Here is a 19,199-nt window from a genome sequence, read left to right as displayed (position 1 = left end):
AAAATAGTGATTCTTTTAGGATACAAACAACAAAGCTTGCCCAGGCTCGCATAGAAGGCCTCTCTGCCTGATCAGTCCTGATTACAAATGGCCGGGGTGGCTGTGAGACCCATACCCCAGTCAGGTGTCCCGCCAATGTCTCCCAACTCTGGACCCTGAGGCAGTTGCCTGGTCTGACACAAATACAGTCACCAAGCTCCCTTTCTCTGTTATATCACTCAGAACCCAATATGCAGGCTGTGGCTGGGTCAGCAGGCTCTGTCCTAGTTTTCGGAAGACAGCACAGGTCTTCCCATAAATACAAATGGCAGCCCAACACTGCCATTCACTCGTTAATAGATTTGTACTTGTATCTCCTAAGTGACATCCAGGAGAAAAGCACGCCACATTTCCCTTTCCAATCTGAAATCTATTGAACATAAAAATAGCTGCACACAAATTAGGACATTTCAGCCTCAGAATGAAAAAGCAAATAGAATTCATACTCGCATGCTAAAAATTTCCTTTGTTCAGTGCCCAGAAGTTTTTTTCCAGGGAGTCCGTGGGTTGAAATCAGGGTGAGATTACTAAACTTCAGGTGAGAGCTAGGGAGGAAAAAAAAAAAGAAGTAAAGCACGATTCAGTGAAAGTTTATTACACAGTTGACTCTTGAATAATGTGGGGGTTAGGGGTACCAACCCCCCATGCAGTTGAAAATCCACATTCAACCTTTGACTCCCCAAAAACTTTACTGATAGCATTCTGTTGACAGGAAGGAAGCCTTACCGATATTATAAACAGTCGATTAATACATATTTTGTATATTATATGTATTATATACTGTATTCATACAATAAAATAAGCTAGAGAAAATAAAATGTTATTAAGAAAATCATAAGGAAGAGAAAATACATTTACAGTATTTATTGAAAAAATCCACATATGAGTGGGCCCAGGAAGTTCAAACCCATGTTGTTCCAGGGTCAACTGTAATTCAATTTAACCTTATTTCATGTGTCACACAATTGTTGAATTTTTCTTTGAACTCAGAAATTCTTTCTGCACAAACCTTCAAATTAGAACTGACATTTAAATAAAAGAAGCAAGATGGCAGTGGAATAGCTAATTATAGAAACTTCCAAAAGCTGTAGCTCTGTAACAGCAGACACCATTTAATTTTTTAAAATGTGATTCTCAAAGTAAAGTAAAACACCAAATTGGGAGGGAGGTAAATTTAGTATAAATTAATGCAAGGTTTGAATTTCAGACTACTAAGAAACTGCTTGGAATCATAACCACCATAGCTAAAACTTTTCTGAGTGGTTAAAATCAAGTCTTTGCATGTCCTTCATTCAGTCCTTGAAGTAGTACCATGACATCAGTAACATCATTATCTCTATTTTATTATACAGAACTGAGGCAAAGTGATTTGCCCAAAACCATACAGTAGGAATTCTGGAGGCAGGGTGTGAACCCAGGCTGTCGGCTCCAGCATCTTCTCATCGAAATTCTATCTAATCTCTGACTCCACTGCTCTGTAGACCCCAAAGTGTTGCCAGGGATCCAGAGATCATCTAATTCATATATATATATATATATGTATATATATATATATATATATATATATGTATATATCTCAAATCAGGATATCAAAGTAAATTCTAGGAATTCCTTTCGAGAGCACAACAGTCTTATATTGGCACTAGGCTTTCCAGGGCCTGAGGAATGTTCATAGGCATTATCATAGAGATTAATCCATTTGTGCCGAGGGTGTGGGCAAGAAGCAGGTTTTTATTATCCATATTTCATAAAGAAAAAAAATCAAAATGAAAATGGTAGGTCATTTGTTCACAGTCACGAAGCTCATAAGCAGCAGGGCCAGAAATGAAAGCCACGCCTTCCGACCCCAAGTAGCACCTTGCCCCTTCTGTCCTCTAACTAGTCTTAGAGTAAGACGAGCAGCACGCCCCAGGCATGGAAGTGGAAGCTTCTGAACTCACATGCCTAAGACTCACTCCGTGTTTTCCCTGCAGTACTGAAAGTACTCCTGCTGCAAATCTGTCCTCCGGCGAGAGTCAGCAACATTTTATGGGTGAGCTGATCTTTTCATAGGCTTCAGGATAATGAAAAAGAATTTTTTTTAAATACAATCTCTTCTTAGCTCACAATTCCCCGTAAACCAACCAAATGCCAAAAAAGAAAGCTTCACCAAGTTCAAGGAAAACACCTGCCCTCCTTTCCCATGAGGAAATTGGAAATTTTCCAAATATGGAAATGCTATCAATTTACTGACAAACTGTTAAGTACCACTAAAAGCAGGAGACTTTTGGTGATGGCATGGGCCGGCAATGTAATAAACTCAACTGCACCTGACATTTAAAAATAGCTAAATATTATGAAAGGTTTTGCTCTAAAGTCTCTAAGGATGTGTGTCATTTAAGAATGAATATTCTTATTTGATACAAAGAAAACCGAGCACATCTTATCCTTTAATAATAACAATTTTGAATATGTTCAAACAACATAAAGGTCACAATTAACCCCAGCTGCTTATGGCTGCCAGTCTGCAAATGCACATTAATGACAGGTCTTTGATTTATTACCATTTAATGGAAAACGCAAATAATAATACGTGTTTATACTGATAGGCAGTTAAAATTTATTTTGACTTTCGTGCCTATGTGATGGCAATGTGGTTTTTGCTGTACTACTAATGCAGTTATACGCAGGCCCTTCTTAGAGTTCTATGTGAATACAAGGCGTAGTAATTATCCAGCTACATCTTTTACTACAAAAACAATCCCTTTGGCACTGAGTAATTTAAATGATCTAACAAGGTAGATCAAATGACTTAAAAATTCCTTACAGATTACCACACTGTGGTATCCTGAGTTATGCTATTGTACAATTAACGACTTCTCCAAAACATTTGGGGTAAGAGGGCATTTTCTGTATTTTTACCTATAAAAGAACAAGCTTTCCATTCCTTTTCTCTAGCCTTAGCCAAATTCCTTTTGTATTCTTCATTGTGGCTTTTCTGGTCCTTCAGTCAATCTTCAAGATCACTACTTTAACCTTTCTTATTCTCCCTACTATTCCCCTTTTTTATTCTCAAGCAAGTACATCTCCCACACCATGAAGAAAGCAGAAATCAAGCGCAGGCAAACCCTTCCCTCTGTTTCCCTTCTCGCCACCTCAAGAGTACAGCAGTTTATAAGAGATTCTTCCATTCCACCTTGTTCAGAAGGCATTAACCCTGTCTCCTCTTCATGTTCCTCTCCCATCTTTCCTTATCCCTCCCTATACCAGCAAATTTCTCTTATGACTGTACTTAAGAAACCTGGAAGTAGCCAGGCTAGTGCTGTTAAGGTGGAGCCATGAATTCAACAGGAGTCATGGCCCTGCTTCTTTGTGGCTTCCATTCTCAAGGTCTCTTCAGGCCCAAGGTGGCTTCTAGAGCTCCAACCATCACATCCAACATCCACATTGTAGGCAGAAGGAAGAAATGGGTAGAAAGGACTGCCCATTAAGAGCCTTCCTTAAAATCTTACATGACATTTTTTGCTCACATTTCCAGAATTCAGTGCCATGGTCACATGTAGCAGCAAGGAAGGCTGGAAAACGTGTTTTTTTTTCCCAAGAGAAAAATACAGTGCTTTTTCCAAGAACCACATTGCCCACAGTTCCAAGGACAAAATGCAGAATGAAAACTGAGAGGCTACTAGAAGTCTCTAGTCATGTTGATTCATGAAGGAAGGATGGGTGGTGATGGGGGAAGGTCCTTCTACCAATCAGTCCCGGCAGGAAATAGATGGCCTACTCTGCAGGGTTTGACAGAATAAAGGCAGAGGCATGTGCAAGACTCCGAGACCAATAAGGAATGGCGAGTCACCCGGGGACTAGCAATGGTGGGATGCTGTTATCGAGGCAAATCCTGAGGAGCAAGGGATGGAGGAATGGTGATAGCTGCACCCATGGAGGAGGCCCTAGCCAGGAGCCGCAGCCGTAAACATGCTGCCTGAGACAACATTGTCTTAAGGATCTTAAGGATCGTTTTTTTGTTTGTTTGTTTGTTTGTTTGTTTGTTTTTTACGGCTCCTCCTCTTTTGCCCACCCTCACAAGCTTCTCAGTCTTCATGTCTATCTCCCTGGGTGATGTATCTACCATCATGACTTGATCTTACATTTACATGATAGTTTTCTTCTGAGTGTGAAACCCAATTTCCAAATGCCTATCAGTCCTAATGGGGCTGCTCCATGGGCATCCCAAATTCAGTTATGTGTTCAAACAAAGGTCTTGTAGCCCCATTCCATTCCTCCTTATCTCCATGAAAGGCATGGCCAACTAGCCACTTTCCAAGTTAGGCATGTGGGGCCAACTTCATATTCCTACCCTCTTTCTCACGTCCCACAGTTGATCACCAACCACATCCAGTCACTTTTACCGTGTCCACATCTCTTGAATGCCTCCAACCTGCCATTTCTAGGGCACGTTACCTTAGCTGACCTTCTTGCCTAGAGAAATAGTCTCAGGGTTAGCCTCCCTGGCACAAATCTCTCTCCTGCCCATCTTCCACACAGCTACTGGAATCTTCTTTTTAATCAAATCCAATCTCAATCATTCCTGATTTTAAAAGTCTCCTTGCTTGCTTACCACTTTGGTAGCAGCAGAGCAGAGCAGCTAAGAGCATGGGCTCAAGATTCAGATGGCTTCAGTTAGACTCTGAACCCTTGCACTTTCTAACTTTTTGATCTTGGGCAAGTTAATTAACCTCTCTGTGGCTCAGTTTTCTAGCCTGTGAAATGGGAATAATAGAACATAATGCCACATGGGGTGCTGTGAGGATTTAATGAAACAGTATCGGTAAAATGTTTAGAATATTGCCAGCTGCATAGAACATTTTCAATGAATGTTGACTATTTTTATTAGCAAAATGTTAAGTGCAAATTCATGAGCATGGAGTATAGGACATTAAGGTAGGGGGGCCTAATCTAACCTCCCCAGCCTCTTTGTGACATCAACCTTCTTGCGATTCAGTGAAGTTCCCTGCCTCTCTCATGCCTTTATACGAAATTATCACCAGCATATCCATTTTTTCCTCCAATTTCATATTTTTTATTTTATTTTTAATCTGACTTAGAAACAACCAAATATTTAATGTCTTAAATTTATAACTATCTAAGAGTTTTGATCCAAAATCATGAAGTTTATAACGTACAATTCTAATAGATTTTAGCTTAGGATAAAATATGGAGATCAAATGTTTAAGACTTTTAATTTGATTACCTATGAATATTTAGAAAGTTCCTGCAAATAGAATAGCAGGTCAGAGGGTACATCTTGGGTTTGGGCATGCATTAGACAAAATGGCAGGACCAACAGAACCACAGAAAAAGCACGACTCTAAGATCTAATAGTGTTGGCTTAATGTATATAAACAATATCTAACATCATTGGAGCCCTCTGCTCCAAAATCAAAGGTCACTATGTCATGGAAAAAATAAGTTCAAGTTAAGTGCTCAAACCAATGAAACATTAAACGAGTGCACCTGCATTTTCGCAGCAGATAATTCCAGTGGGGATTTCACGTTGCTGTGGATACAAAGGGAGAACAGCTCAGAGATACTTGTAAAGCAGGCAGGGATTAGAGTATCCAGGGAAATAAGTAAAAGGTATTGTGTTTCATTCCATGCTTCAGGAGGACAGCTACAGAATGAGGTCTAAACATCCTTATCCTTCAAATAAAGAGGGTCACATTGCCAATTTATTGTGAACACGATAAAAGAAATACAAAATTTCATGTTGCTTTCTCTTCTGGGCAGTAAAACCTGTGAACCTGCCAGGTAAATGCTTATTATTTTTTATTTTTTGCTGATTTTTTTGACATAGCAAGGGCAACCAAAGCAAGTGATTTAATTAACTGTTTTCATTAATGTTTTTATTTGAACAAATAATGTAGAGAGAGAATAATTATCCACATCAATCTAAATGTTACAATTTAACTTAGTAAAATGTATGTTTTCTAAACTACTCAAAACCATGACAAAAATATTTGCCAAATGACATTAAATCCTAGCTCACGGTAGATATTTAACCTAACTATATATTTTACTAGTCAAAGAATAGCTCAGATTTACTTCAGCCTTAATGATACTATATAATGTCACAAAATTCATGATAAAATGGTATAAATGGGGTTTAAAAGTTGGGAGTTATGTGAACTTCCGATATTAGAAGAAAAATATAAGGCAGAACAAAATACTTATTATAATATTCTGAGTCTACCAGTGTTTCCCTTAAAATTTTAGAATCTTTTTCAGTAATATTTTTCCTATTTAGATCACAAAAAAGATTTTTGACAAGGTCCTTGGCTCCTTCATTTTTGTTGTGTTAGTAAAAATAACACAGCATCAGCACCCACAGCCATACAGCTGTGGGTAACAGCACATTCTGACCTCTGGAAAGAGACCAAAGAGTGAGAGACCCAAAGAGGGTGGGGTCAAGGATTCTGAGCACTTCTAGAAGGGGATGGAGCGTTCATGGGGCAAGAAAGAGGCTAAAAGCTCTCCTCCTGACCTTACTCCTCTCTTCTCTTGGGTGCCATCTTGCATGGCTCCCCTCTTCATGGAAACCCCAGTAGGAACCAGGAAGGAGCCTAGAGAAAAGGGCCAAGAAGCAAGTCTCTTATGCCTGCCCGAATCCAAGCTTGTGGTCCAGTGTAAGGGACTGGTGTGTGGGGATTCAGAATCTCAGGTGAAAAACGTATGTATTTCTGCATAAAAGTAAACCATAAATCCTTACTGAAAAAAATAAAAATAAGTGTAATGTTTGAAATGTCCATTTAACAAATAAGAATAAAATTTGGAAGTTCTGGCAAAATACAATAAGATGAAAGTGGGTTTTGCTTTATGATTTAGGGAAAATGATTAATGATGTTTTCATCTATGTGCAATAAAAAGTTATACATTTATACTTTGAGAGTATGTTTATATACATTGAGTATGTTTATATACAAGATGTAAATACCAAGATGGCAGTTATAAAAGACTAGTTGAAAAGCCTTTACACACAAGAGATGGCAAAATACAAGATATAAATCAATCAGTTCCATAGATTGGAATAACAAAGCATTATGGGACTTCCAAAGCAGGTGAGATCTCTTCTGGTGGGGGAGGATGAGGAAGGATTTTACGTTTTGGGGAAATGCTAGTGGTTAGTAAGTCTTTATTAATACCATATGGTCAGGTTTCCTCATGCTTGACAGATATATTTTCTTGGACCTGCGTTCTTCATGGTGATAGTTTAAGCATGAAGCGTTGTGAAAAGCTTTCTAGTAGGTCCAATTCAGCACATAAATCCTATGACATGGGGTAATGATTTCAGCTATGTAATGTTTAATGATAAGTTAGTAATTATGCCTGGTAAGCCCTGAAGCAATGATGCGATTTAGAAGTTATGTGATTTGTTGAGAACTAGAAAATGTGGCTTGGAAAACAAGTCCATAAAAAGAGGTTAGTTATTATACAATGAGGAGTTATAGGGAGAAATAGGCTTTGTATAGATAAGACTGCCAATTTTGAGGCACTGTCTACATAAATGGTTCCTATACCCAGCTACACGTCAGAATTACCTGGGGAGTCTGTTAAAAATACACATTTCTGGGACCCACACCAGCCTTACTGAATTGTAACCGCAGGAATATGGGCCCAGGAAGCTGACTTTTTATAACTACCACCTCCACACCACTCCCACCCCACCCCTGCAAGCAGCAACAATGTGCAGAATTGTTGAGTCTGGAATTTTCACAATCTGTTGCTTATAGAAAAAGTTACTCAACATTAACCCCATGTCTAGGAAGCTGATTCACCATATTTTTCTCTACCACAAGTTTTTAAAATAAAAAGGGAAATTTAAAGCATTTTTTTTTTCATGTCCAAGTGCCTTACTATGTTGGTATGTTGGAAAGATTCTGGTTATCCTTTTGAAAGGAATTATCTTCACAGAACTGCAGTTAGAGATAAACAGTCACCAGACGCCATGCGCTCAGTAGCTGCCTTGCCCGGTCGGGGTCTCACACAGTGGTTCAAGTGCTCCCACTTCCCAGAAAGGACAGCTCCCTGGCACCTCCAGGGAAGTGCCCTTGCACACGTTTCCAGGCTTCCCCTCCAAATTTCCACTCCGTGTCAAATGCTGTAAGAGGGAGCATAGTTTGACACCTCCTTATTCCCTCACTTGCACACACTTCTGTTTGTTTTTACTGGGATAAAAGAATTCAATGGGTGGGTGGTACGGCTGTAATCCTCCCTCCGCAGGTGTGGAAAGAAAATGACTGGCGGATTCAGAGCTGAGGAAGGGTGAGGGCGTGTGACTGTATATGGTCCCCTTTGTCTTTTAAGGAGTGAGGCTTCACATGAGAAAGGTGGGCATGCTAGGCTGGAGATGGCACTGGCCTAGTGGCATTGAAGACAGAGTAAGGCCCGAAAGGGCTTGTTAAAACACAGACTGCCGGGTCCCATTCCCCAGGTTTCTGATGCAGTAGGTCTGGGGTGAGACCTGAGCATTTCTATTTCTACCAAGGCCTCAATGATGCTGTTGCTGGTGGCTCAGAGACAACATTTTGAAGACCTCTGTTCTAAGGACAGAAAAGTGAGAGGCTCCGGGAGTTTGGGGCACTCAAGAAAGCGGGGTGGAGTTTGATATGTTTCTATGCAGGAAGTATGTGATCCCATTACATAGTTGAGAGACACGAGTAAAGACTGAAATTTTTGTTCTCAGCCTTGAATGCAGCAGGTCTCCTGGACTTGTAGTGGGGGTGTACTCAGAGCCCCCTAAGACTTACATGATGAATTTGAGGTTAGTGGCAGAGCAGAGGACCCAAGCATGTCCAGATTAAGGTCTGCAAAGCATCCAAATGTCAGGAAAAGGCCCAAAAAACATGTTGGCACCACCCATGAGGTAGTGATGGTCAGTTGCAGCCCAGATATGGCCCCAGTGGTCATGAAAGTTTCTGGTCCAGAAGAGATCTGACATCCCTCAGTCTGGGTAGACAGCTAAAACGGCAGTGCGCAACTCCTGTTTTCTCTGGAGTCGAGCAGTTTTGCAAAACAGAAACACCACAGTGGTAAGCTGCTTGATTGGCCTTCCTGATGTTAAACCAGAGGTGGGGGTGATTTTAACTGACATCCAAGGGAATGTCTTTTCTAGACCAGGAGGTGTTTCAAGGAGCAAATGCAGGTGCTGGCAGGAAACACTTCTGGTTCATTCCAGATCCTTGGGGAAGAGAGCATCTTCCACAATAAGGCTCTATTTCCCCAGTCTATTCCCTCATTTGAAAGACAATGCTGGGCTCCCTCCAGGGATCTAGATATGCAAATTTAATTAGTGAAGAGGTGTCAGTCCTGTAAGCTTTGAGTGCTAAGGCCTTTCTAGATGCTTTGTACCTATTGCCTGATTCAACCCTCATACCCGTGTAAGAGGAGAGGTTCTGGGTGCCTTTTCCATTGCACAGGTGAGGACACTGAGGTTCAAAGATGTTGGATAATTTCCTGGGCCCCATAAGTCATGGCAGAGTACTGACTTTCTCCACTACACCCTACACACTAACAGTGGTTCTTGGACTACCCTGGAGAGGTGTGAAAACACAGATCCCTGGTTCCCAACACCTGTGTATAGAGCATTAATTAGGAACACAAAATGGACTAATAATTCTGATAGTTATGTCAGTCACAAAGTGACAGTCATACCAGAGCATCACGTGAAAGGCGTACCCTGTGAACACCCCAACCAGGTAACTCCAGACGCAGACGCAGGGTGGAGGGTGACCATCTGGACGGCTTTATCGGGCTGCAGATGGGTGCACTGCACCCAGTCTTGAGCTCTGACGGCTCAAATGACAGCTGACAGCTGCATCTGCACTCGTCCTAGAGGGAGCACTTGAAGCCTGGCCTCCTGACCGTCTCACCAGCCCGGCCTGCCTCCCAGCGCTAAGCACCCCAGCGCCAAAGGCACTCTCACTGAACACCGGACTCTCCCTCTCATCCTTCTTTCAGAAAACGTTCGCCTTGCCAGCCCTATTGTTCGCAAACCTGTGTGACCCTCTTCTGTGAAACCACTCTCCCTTGACTATTGGAGGCTATCCTCTGGCCGGAGCCTTGGTTAATGCTCGTGGTAAACCGAGTCAGTAGAACAAGATCCACGGCTTTATTCTAATAAAGTCTGACACTGTAGAAAGACACAAATGTGTGTGAGACTGCTACTTGATAGTCACGACCCACTCACAACACTCTGGGTTTCCGATTCAGTCCTTACAGGGTGAGTATCTGCATTTCCAAATTCCCAGGTGATGCTGAGCATGATGGTTCACAGACAATGTGAAAACTACCAATATAACCTTATAACCTTACCTCCGTCCCAAAGTTGAAATAAAGGATTTGGCAAAATAGGCATCAAACGTCATCCTTTTTCTAGGGAAAGTCTCTGGTGGACTAGTATACCTGGGGTTCCCTTTAGAGCTGCAAGAATGCCTGGGAAGAGAGGTGGCCATGAAATCCTCTTGATACAATCTTCTGAACTAGCCCTGCTTTTTGTCTGCCTTTGTCTATGCCCACATGCTTTGCGAAAGGGCAACTGTGAATATTAAGAAAGAAGAGAATAAACTACAGAAATTAGGACAGTAAGAGGCCCACGCACATCATCTGCAAATGGTCCTCCTACCCTGGTGCTTTCCTGCCTCTCTCTGCCTGGCAGCATCCTCTCACCATGGCAGTTTAAGGGACAGGCTGGAAGAACAGCCCAGGGTGACCATGCAACCATAAGGACAGGAACTGGTGGGTAAATGCCCCAGCTTCCTCATTTGCAGAAGAAACACTCTCAGTGTTTCTTCTAGTGCCCCAGTGTGGTTTCATCTCAGTTGACCACATTGAACTGCTGACAAATGCTTTTTTGGGGCTTTGTTGACTTTCCTCCCTTTCCTATATCACTGCCCTGCTCTCTCAGGTAGTTCCCAGGGATCATTCCCAAATAAACTACTTGTACTCAAATTCTCTGTTTGCAGTTCTTGAAGGAACATAAACCAAGATAGGTGCCGATGTCGTCACTGGAAAAAAAATCTGAGAGTAGAGGGTGAAGACTGAATGTGAGTCTATTACTCAGTCTGAGTCTATGGCTTGCACTTTCTGTGATCATAAAGAATGCATTACCAAAACAATATGAGGTTTAGAGATACTATGTACTACCAGACTTTAATACTAACATGAAAGTGAAAATAATAGTTTCTCATTACCAAAGGAATATAGTTACTAATTTGCTCTTCCATTGTGTCGTTTTCTGACAAAGTATTAGTGAAGAAAATTTTTCTTCATAGGTTAATGTTTGATATGCACATACCATATTTCAAAAGTGAAAGCAGCTTCAAAATAGTTGTATTTGAAAAATAAAATAGTTGTATTTGAAAAGTAAAATCAAAAGGATGCATTACCTACTTAACGTCCTGACCCCCAAAGCATTACAACAAACCCACAAGAAAAGACAATAAGCTGATTCCAAAAAAGGCCTAGTGGGTAATCGCAGATAAAGTTATCCTGGAATGATCAGGAGTGGATAATTTCAGTAAATGGAGATACTTTCATTTAACATTAATTACATTTAAATATTGGAATCAGATTAGGAAGCCCAACTGTGATTAGCAACATGAGGGAGAGTTCCAGGTCATTATTTTCTGGTGGCAGAATGTCAGGTCCTTTTACCTGGGGAGTCTGGGCCTCTGAGTCTGACATAACTGTCTCCACCTTCTCACTCGCACCCAGTTACCAGAGGGCCTCTGTATAGGCCCCTGACAGGTCTCATTGTGATGCCAACATAACAATATGGTGAGATGATTGTGACCTACCCCATTGATCTCTTCCTGCTCCCCAGGCACAGAAGAGAACAATACCTCATATGCCATGGGCTTGGCCAACATGTTGCGTTTGCCCTGGTACCCAAAAGGCCATCAGAGAGCACATGTCCATCGAGTCATATGTCAAAGACCGATAGTAGAGAACAATGACAATCACCAACCTGTTCATTGGGATTTCACTCTGAGATCAGCAAGTAAGCACTAACTATTTAATTAGTCACGTAATTAGTGACAGGCCACACTGAAGGTTTCAGATGTCCTCAGACAAACGTAAAGATAAAAAGCTGAATTAAGCACTTGACTGACTGCTGCCAGGCCCCACAGCTGCGCCGGATATTGTGCGATCCTCTGTGACCCGATAACTGGAATTACAGTCATCCGGTCACAATTGTAGCTTTGCAAACATGCCCTGTTATTCCAAGCTATTTATTCTAGTTAGCAGATGAGGGAACATTGTCCAGGTTGAAAATCAGAGGCTATCCTTAGGTTTGTGGAGAAAACTCTTCCCAGTGGGAGAACTGGAAGATAAGGTGAGCTTGTGTTTTAGTGCCCACCAGTGCTTTCCGGCAAACAAAGGGTCTGTTTCTCTGGTCCCACAAAGGGTCGTTGGGACACCACTGAGGGTTGCTTTCAGTCACTGTCATCCCAGGATTTATTGATACATTTTTCTAGTGCTATTACAGGCTCTTCAAGAGATTCTTTACATCAGAATTGAATTAGGAAGGATTTTAAAATAATGGATTAAAAGGAACTGCTCCATAATTAGGAGTAAATAATATAATAAACAGAAGCATAGGCACGAACGAGCTGAAACAGAATGAAATAGTAATTGCTTCAGCTCAGCGAGTTCATGCCAAAGAGATAGTGAAGAAGCTGTTCAGTATAATTCTGGGAAAGAATATATCTCTATTTGGGCCACTGTCTGGGGCAGGGCCTGAGGATCTGCATTTCTAACGAGCTCCCAGATGATGCTGATGCTGCTGGTCCACATACCACGCTGTGAGTGAAAAGGACGTAAAACATGAGTTCATAGACCTGGTCCTGGCCTTTTTATCATATAGCTTTTCCATATTTCTTTTTAAAAATGATTTTGGAGTGCATTTGTGGAAAGCCTGAAATATTCAAAGTATTACATTTGGGGACTTCCCAGGGCTGGACTTGGTGAAAAAAGTGACTGGTAAAAATATCAGTCCCTCAGATTTGTGGAAAGAGGGCTCTTGCTTTTTGGAAAAAGCTTTCAGACTTCATTGCAAAGCTCTCCTTTGGGAAATGGTGTTTCATGGACAGAAGATAGAAGCTCACTTCTGGACTTGGCTATTGGTCCAAGAATAGGGAATTCCCTTTGCACCTCTGATACGTAAGGTTGGTTAGTGGAATTCCTAGGGTGACATCACCTTTGGGCTGGCATGACCATGAAGATCCCCTGTCGTGATTTCCCCCAGCACAGAGAGGAGGATGGCACCACTCATCAGGGCCACAGCACTAGTTCACTGGTTGGCAGCAGAGGAGACTGAAGGCCAAGTCCGAGTTCCTTCTGCTTTTTCCATTGCTTGAGGTTTTAAAGAAGTCTTATTAATAGAAGTAGCAAGAAGGACATGCATATGAAACACTTATACTGCCCAAGCTAAGACCTGTTAGTCTCAAAGAACCAGGCAGTCAAAGGAATATAACCTATTCACAACAAGAACTATACTTTGAAAGCAGTTCACGTCCATCATTGGAATGTCTTGGATATGATGAAGAACATGGATAATTGACAGGAAAATATCTTAAGAGATCCCTTTCCCCTCTAATTCACTGCCCTCTACATCATAGGATGAGTGGGGGTTTCTCCTCTCCTCCCATCCCCTACCCCAAGAAAGCTCCTGCGCTGGCCCACACCTGCTGTCCTTCCCTTGCTCAGCTCCTGGTTCCCACCATGGCAGGGCACATGCTGGGGAAAAAAGGCCAGGATGCATACGCAGCTGGAGCCCACATTGGCCACAAGGTGGGATGTAGATGCCTGAACACGTTCCCCCTTCAGCTCTCCATGGAGTTGCTTGGACATAGCACCCTCAGAAAACAAATGCACAGACCTATATGTGGCGGAGGGGACATATTAGTCAAGCTTCAAGTTCAACCTGGATTATCCTGCAGTCCTGTCCTTCTCCATCAGATAGTCAGTGGCCTAAGGATGGTTGATGGAGGTAGTACAAAGTTCTAAGGACAGGGTTGCCACTCAGCCCAATGCTGGAGGATTCACAAGGACAAGGAGGATGGGGAGAACCACAAGGGAAGCAAGCATGTGTCCCCATGAAAACACATGTCACACATGTCACCGGATACTGGAGGACCCGAGAGGCCTTGCCCTAAAAGGACAAGAAGATGTGTCTGTGCAGATGTTACTGTGGCTGGATAGCAGCTGAGGACCAGATAAAATGTTGTATTTAAAAAAATCAGAGTCAGGGACATCATCAAAATGGCAGGTGAGATGAGCCTCTGGAAATCTCCCCTGGAATTTACAACTAATCGAACAACAATAACTCCACAAAGGACTTCCTGCACAGCAGACAGGCAAGACGAAGAGGCTCACTACTGAATTCAACTAAAGGTGGGTAAATTGCGCGAGCGGGGGAGGAGGGAAGGGAGAAGTGGGGAGACGGAGCCGCGTGGGCGCAGGACGCAGACCTAGCTCAGTGCTCCGAGCTCGCTGCATCCCGGAACTACTGCAGCTGTAGGAGAGGGAAGAACTCGGACTGCTAGGGCTCAGTTTATGGCCCACAGGGCTGAGGGGACAGCATATAACACGGCTGAACCCAACACTCATGGCAGAGACCTCGGAGCAAAGAATGAGGGAAGAAGGCTGAAAACGGTGGTTTAAGCCCTAACTGCCACAAAGAATGGAAGCCTTGGGCACTGAGACTAGCCACCCCCTCCTTACCCTCCCAGAGCTCGCCCTGACCCCACTTGCCTAGTGCTAGAAGCAGAACAGTAGCAGTGTCAGATCAAAAGAACAGAATATTTGTAGTACTGAGAACTGTGGTCAGTGAACACAGATTCGCAGCTCAACTAGTTCTTGCAGGGAAGGGAGCTGTAGAAGGAGGATTGGCTGCGGTGGTGGTTGCCGCCATTGTTCTGAAACACCTCTCACAAACCATCCCACCCCTCTCCCCAACTATCTGGGTGGATCCCAGCAGGAGTAAACAGAACTGCTGAAACACATGGGCTCTGAATCTGGGGCAGGAAGAGCTCTGGAACTTCAAAAGCTCTCCACAACCCTACGCGGATGTGGTGCCCTATGACCCAGGTGAACTGTCTACAAAGGAGAGGTCCATCTTCCAGGAAATCACCCCATTGTGTGAGAAGCTGGAATAGTGCAGAGAAAACATAACACTACAAAGTGAGAGAGAATAAAAGGCTACAGTTGGAGAGAAAATAAAACACTCTCCCAACACCTACTGGAATACTAAAGAAAGACCTCTTTCTAACAACCTGTTGCAGAAACCACTCCTGTAGATGTCTAGGAAGAGAAATAATAAATCATTAATTGCCAGGAATAACCAAGGTAACAAGACATATCAGATAGAAAATGAAGTCTCCAGAAAATGAACTTAAAGATATGAAAATATGTGACTTAAATGACAGAGAATTCAAAATTGCAGTTCTGAAAAAAATCAACGAGATGCAAGAAAACACAGAAAGGCAATCAAAGTGCAATCAAAACTCAGAAACGCAATCAAAGAACAACATGCACATTTTACCAAAGAGATTGAAATTTTCAAAAAGAACCAAATAGAATTTCTGGAGATTAAGAACTCAATAGAAGAAATAAAGAATGAAATAGTCAGCTTAGGTAGAGGAGTCAACCAAATGGAAGAAAGAATCAGTGACAGTGAAGATAGAAACCTGGAAATGACACAATGGAAGAAGGAAGAGACTTGAGACTTAAAAGAAATGAAAGAACTCTACAAGAACTTTCTGACTCCATCAGAAAGAGAAATATAAGAATAATGGGCATACCAGAAGGAGAAGAAAGACAGAAGGGGACAGAGAGTATATTCAAAGAAATCATTGAGAACTTCCCAAACTTGTGGAAAGAACTGGATCTGCAAATCCAAGAAGCAAATAGAACACCTAATTACCTCAAGCCCAACAGGCCTTCTCCAAGGCACATTGTATTGAAGCTGTCAAAAATTAATGACAAAGAAAGAATCCTCAGGGAAAAGAAGACAGTAACCTACAAAGGAAAGACCGTTAGATTATCATCAGATTTTTCAGCAGAAACTCTACAAGCTAGGAGGGAATGGAACCAAATATTCAAACTATTGAAAGAGAGAAATTATGAGCCAAAAATAATATACCCAGCAAAGATATCCTTTAGATATGAAGAAGGAATAAAGACGTTTCCAGATATACAGAAGCTGAGGGAATTTTCTAATACACGACCTGCACTGCAAGAAATACTAAAGGAGGCTATTTGACCACCATCTTCAGGGACAATTTATGGCAACCAAAACATAAAAGGGGGGAGAGCAAAGTCCTGAACTGGAATATGGGAATGGAGAAAGTAAGCATGCTGAAGAAAATGGAATACCTTAACATCAAACTTTATTTTACATAAACTTCATGGTAACACTCAAAAAAAAAAAAATCCAGAACTGAAATGTATACTGTAATAAAAGAAGAAACAGAGGTAAAAATCATAGAATACCACCACACAGAAATAATAGACAACAAAAAGGGAAAGAAACCATGGAAACAAAGTCTTGAGAGAAAACTAAAGAAAGAATGATAGGAAATCCCCACATATCAATAATCACTCTAAATGTAAATGGACTGAACTCACCAATAAAAGGCACAGAGTAGCAGATTGGATCAAAAACTAAACCATATGCTGTCTCCAAGAGACACATCTCAGCTACAAGGACAAGAATAGACTAAAAGTGAAAGGGTGGAAATTGACACTCCCAACAAAAGGTATACAGAGAAAATCAGGTATAGCCATAATGATATCAGATGGAAACAGACTTCAGGGTGAAAACGTAACAAGAGACAAAGATGGACACTTCATAATGGTAAAGGGGACTATACAACAAGAAGACATAACAGACATGAATATTTATGCCCCCAATCAGGGAGCACTGAAATATACCGAGCAACTACTAACAGAACTAAAGGGAGAAATTGACCAAAACACAATTATACCAGGGAATCTAAATACATCATTGACAGCTATGGGTAGATCATCCAAACAGAAAATAAATAATGAAATAGCAGCCCTAAATGACACATTAGATGAAATGGACATAATTGACATTTATAGAGCACTTCATCCTAAAACATCAGACTATACATTTTTTTCTAGTGGACATGGAACATTCTCAAGGATAGACCATGTATTGGGACATAAAACTAACCTCAGCAAATTTAAGAAGACTGAAATCATACCAAACATATTCTCTGATCAGCAAGCTTTGAAATTGGATATCAACTGCAAAAATAAAGCGGGAAAAACCACAAATACATGGAGATTAAACAACATACTTTTAAAGAATGACTGGGTCAAAGAAGAAATTAGAGGAGAGATCAAAAGATACATAGAAACAAGTGAGAATGAAAATACATCCCACCAAAATTTTTGGGATCCACTGAAATCAGTTTTAAGAGGAAAATTAATATCATTACAGGCCTATCTCAAGACACAAGAAAAATCCCAATAAATAACCTCAAGTTACACCTTAAAGAACTAGAAAAAGAAGAACAAATGAAACCCAAGGTCAGCAGAAGAAAGAAAATAATAAAAATCAAACAGAACTAAATGAAATAGAGAACAAAAAGACAATAGAAAAAATTAATGTGACAAAGAACAGGTTCTTTGAAAAGATTAACAAAATTGACAAAACCTAGGGTAGACTCACTAAGATAAAAAGAGAGAAGACACTAATAAACAAAATCAGAAATGAAAAAGGGGAAGTTATAACGGATGCCACAGAAATACAAAGAATCATCGAAGAATACTATGTAAGATTGTATGGCACCAAATTCAATAACCTAGAAGAAATGGACAGGCTCTTAGAAATATATAGCCTTCCTATACTGAACCATGAAGAAATGGAAAATCTAAACAGACCAATCACCAGTAAAGAAATTGAATCAATCATCCAAAACCTTCCCAAAAGCAAAATTCCGGGACCAGATGGCTTCACTAGTGAATGCTACCAAACCTTCAAAGACGATCAAATACCAATCCTGCTCAAACTCTTCCAAAAAATTGAAGAAGAGACAGTACTCCCTAACTCATTTTATGAGGCCAACATTATCCTGATACCAAAACCTGTTAAGGAAAACACAAAAAAAGAAAACTATAGACCAATGTCTCCGATGAATACAGATGCAAAAATCCTAAACAAAATTCTAGCAAATCGAATATAACAGTGCATTAAAAAGATTATTCATCACGACCAAGTGGGGTTCATCCCCGGGGCACAAGGATGGTTTACCATAGGTAAATATATCAATGTTATACATCATATAAACAAAATAAAGGACAAAAATCATATGATTATATCAATTGATACAAAAAAGCGTTTCACAAGATACAACATCCATTTATATTTTAAACTTTAATAAAATAGGTATAGAAGGAAAATACCTTAACATAATAAAGGCCATATATGACAAGCCCTCAGCTAATCTCATAATTAATGGTAAAAAACTGAAGCCCTTTGCTCTATGTTCAGGAACACGACAAAGGCTGTCCCCTATCACCTCTGCTTTTCAACATAGTGTTGGAAGTCCTGGCCAGGGTAATCAGGAAAGAGAAAGAAATAAAAGGCATCCAAATTGGGAATGAAGAAGTTAAATTGTCACTCTTTGCAGATGACATGATGCTATATATAGAAAACCTTAAAGACTCCACCAAAAAGCTATTACAATCAATCAATACAGTAAAGTTGCTGGCTACAAAATCAACTTACAAAAGTCCATTGCATTTCTATATACTAACAATGATATCTCAGAAAAAGAAATACAAGAAACAATTCCTTTTGCAATTGCAGCAAAAAGAATAAAATACCTAGGAATAAACTTAACCAAGGATGTGAAGGACCTATATGCTGAAAACTATACGACATTTTTAAAGAAATTGAAGAAGACACAAAGAAATGGAAAGACATTCCATGCTCATGGATTGGAAGAATCAACAGTTAAAATGGCCATATTACCCAAAGCAATATACAGATTTAATGCAATTCCCATCAAAATCCCAATGACATTTTTTAAAGTAATAGAACAAAACAATCATCAGATTTGTTTGGAACCACAAAAGACCCCGAATAGTCAAAG

At 40.8% G+C, this 19,199-nt stretch overlaps 1 protein-coding gene across 2 annotated transcripts in view; it reads right to left on the bottom strand.

Moving 5' to 3' along the window:
* Positions 1 to 19,199, bottom strand: part of CFAP61 (cilia and flagella associated protein 61) — a 325,115-nt gene that overhangs the window by 128,340 nt on the left and 177,576 nt on the right. For both annotated transcript variants that reach the window (XM_081034409.1, XM_081034410.1), the window contains exon 19: positions 486 to 584. In XM_081034409.1, the coding sequence (XP_080890535.1) occupies positions 486 to 584 (99 nt within the window). The remainder of the gene's footprint in view (positions 1 to 485; positions 585 to 19,199) is intronic.

The sequence above is a fragment of the Rhinolophus hipposideros genome (genome assembly GCF_964194185.1).
Source record: "Rhinolophus hipposideros genome assembly, chromosome: 22".
NCBI classification, from domain to species: Eukaryota; Metazoa; Chordata; class Mammalia; order Chiroptera; family Rhinolophidae; genus Rhinolophus; species Rhinolophus hipposideros.
The sequence above is the reverse complement of the archived record's forward strand: the minus strand, read 5'-3'. Positions and strand labels throughout refer to the sequence as shown.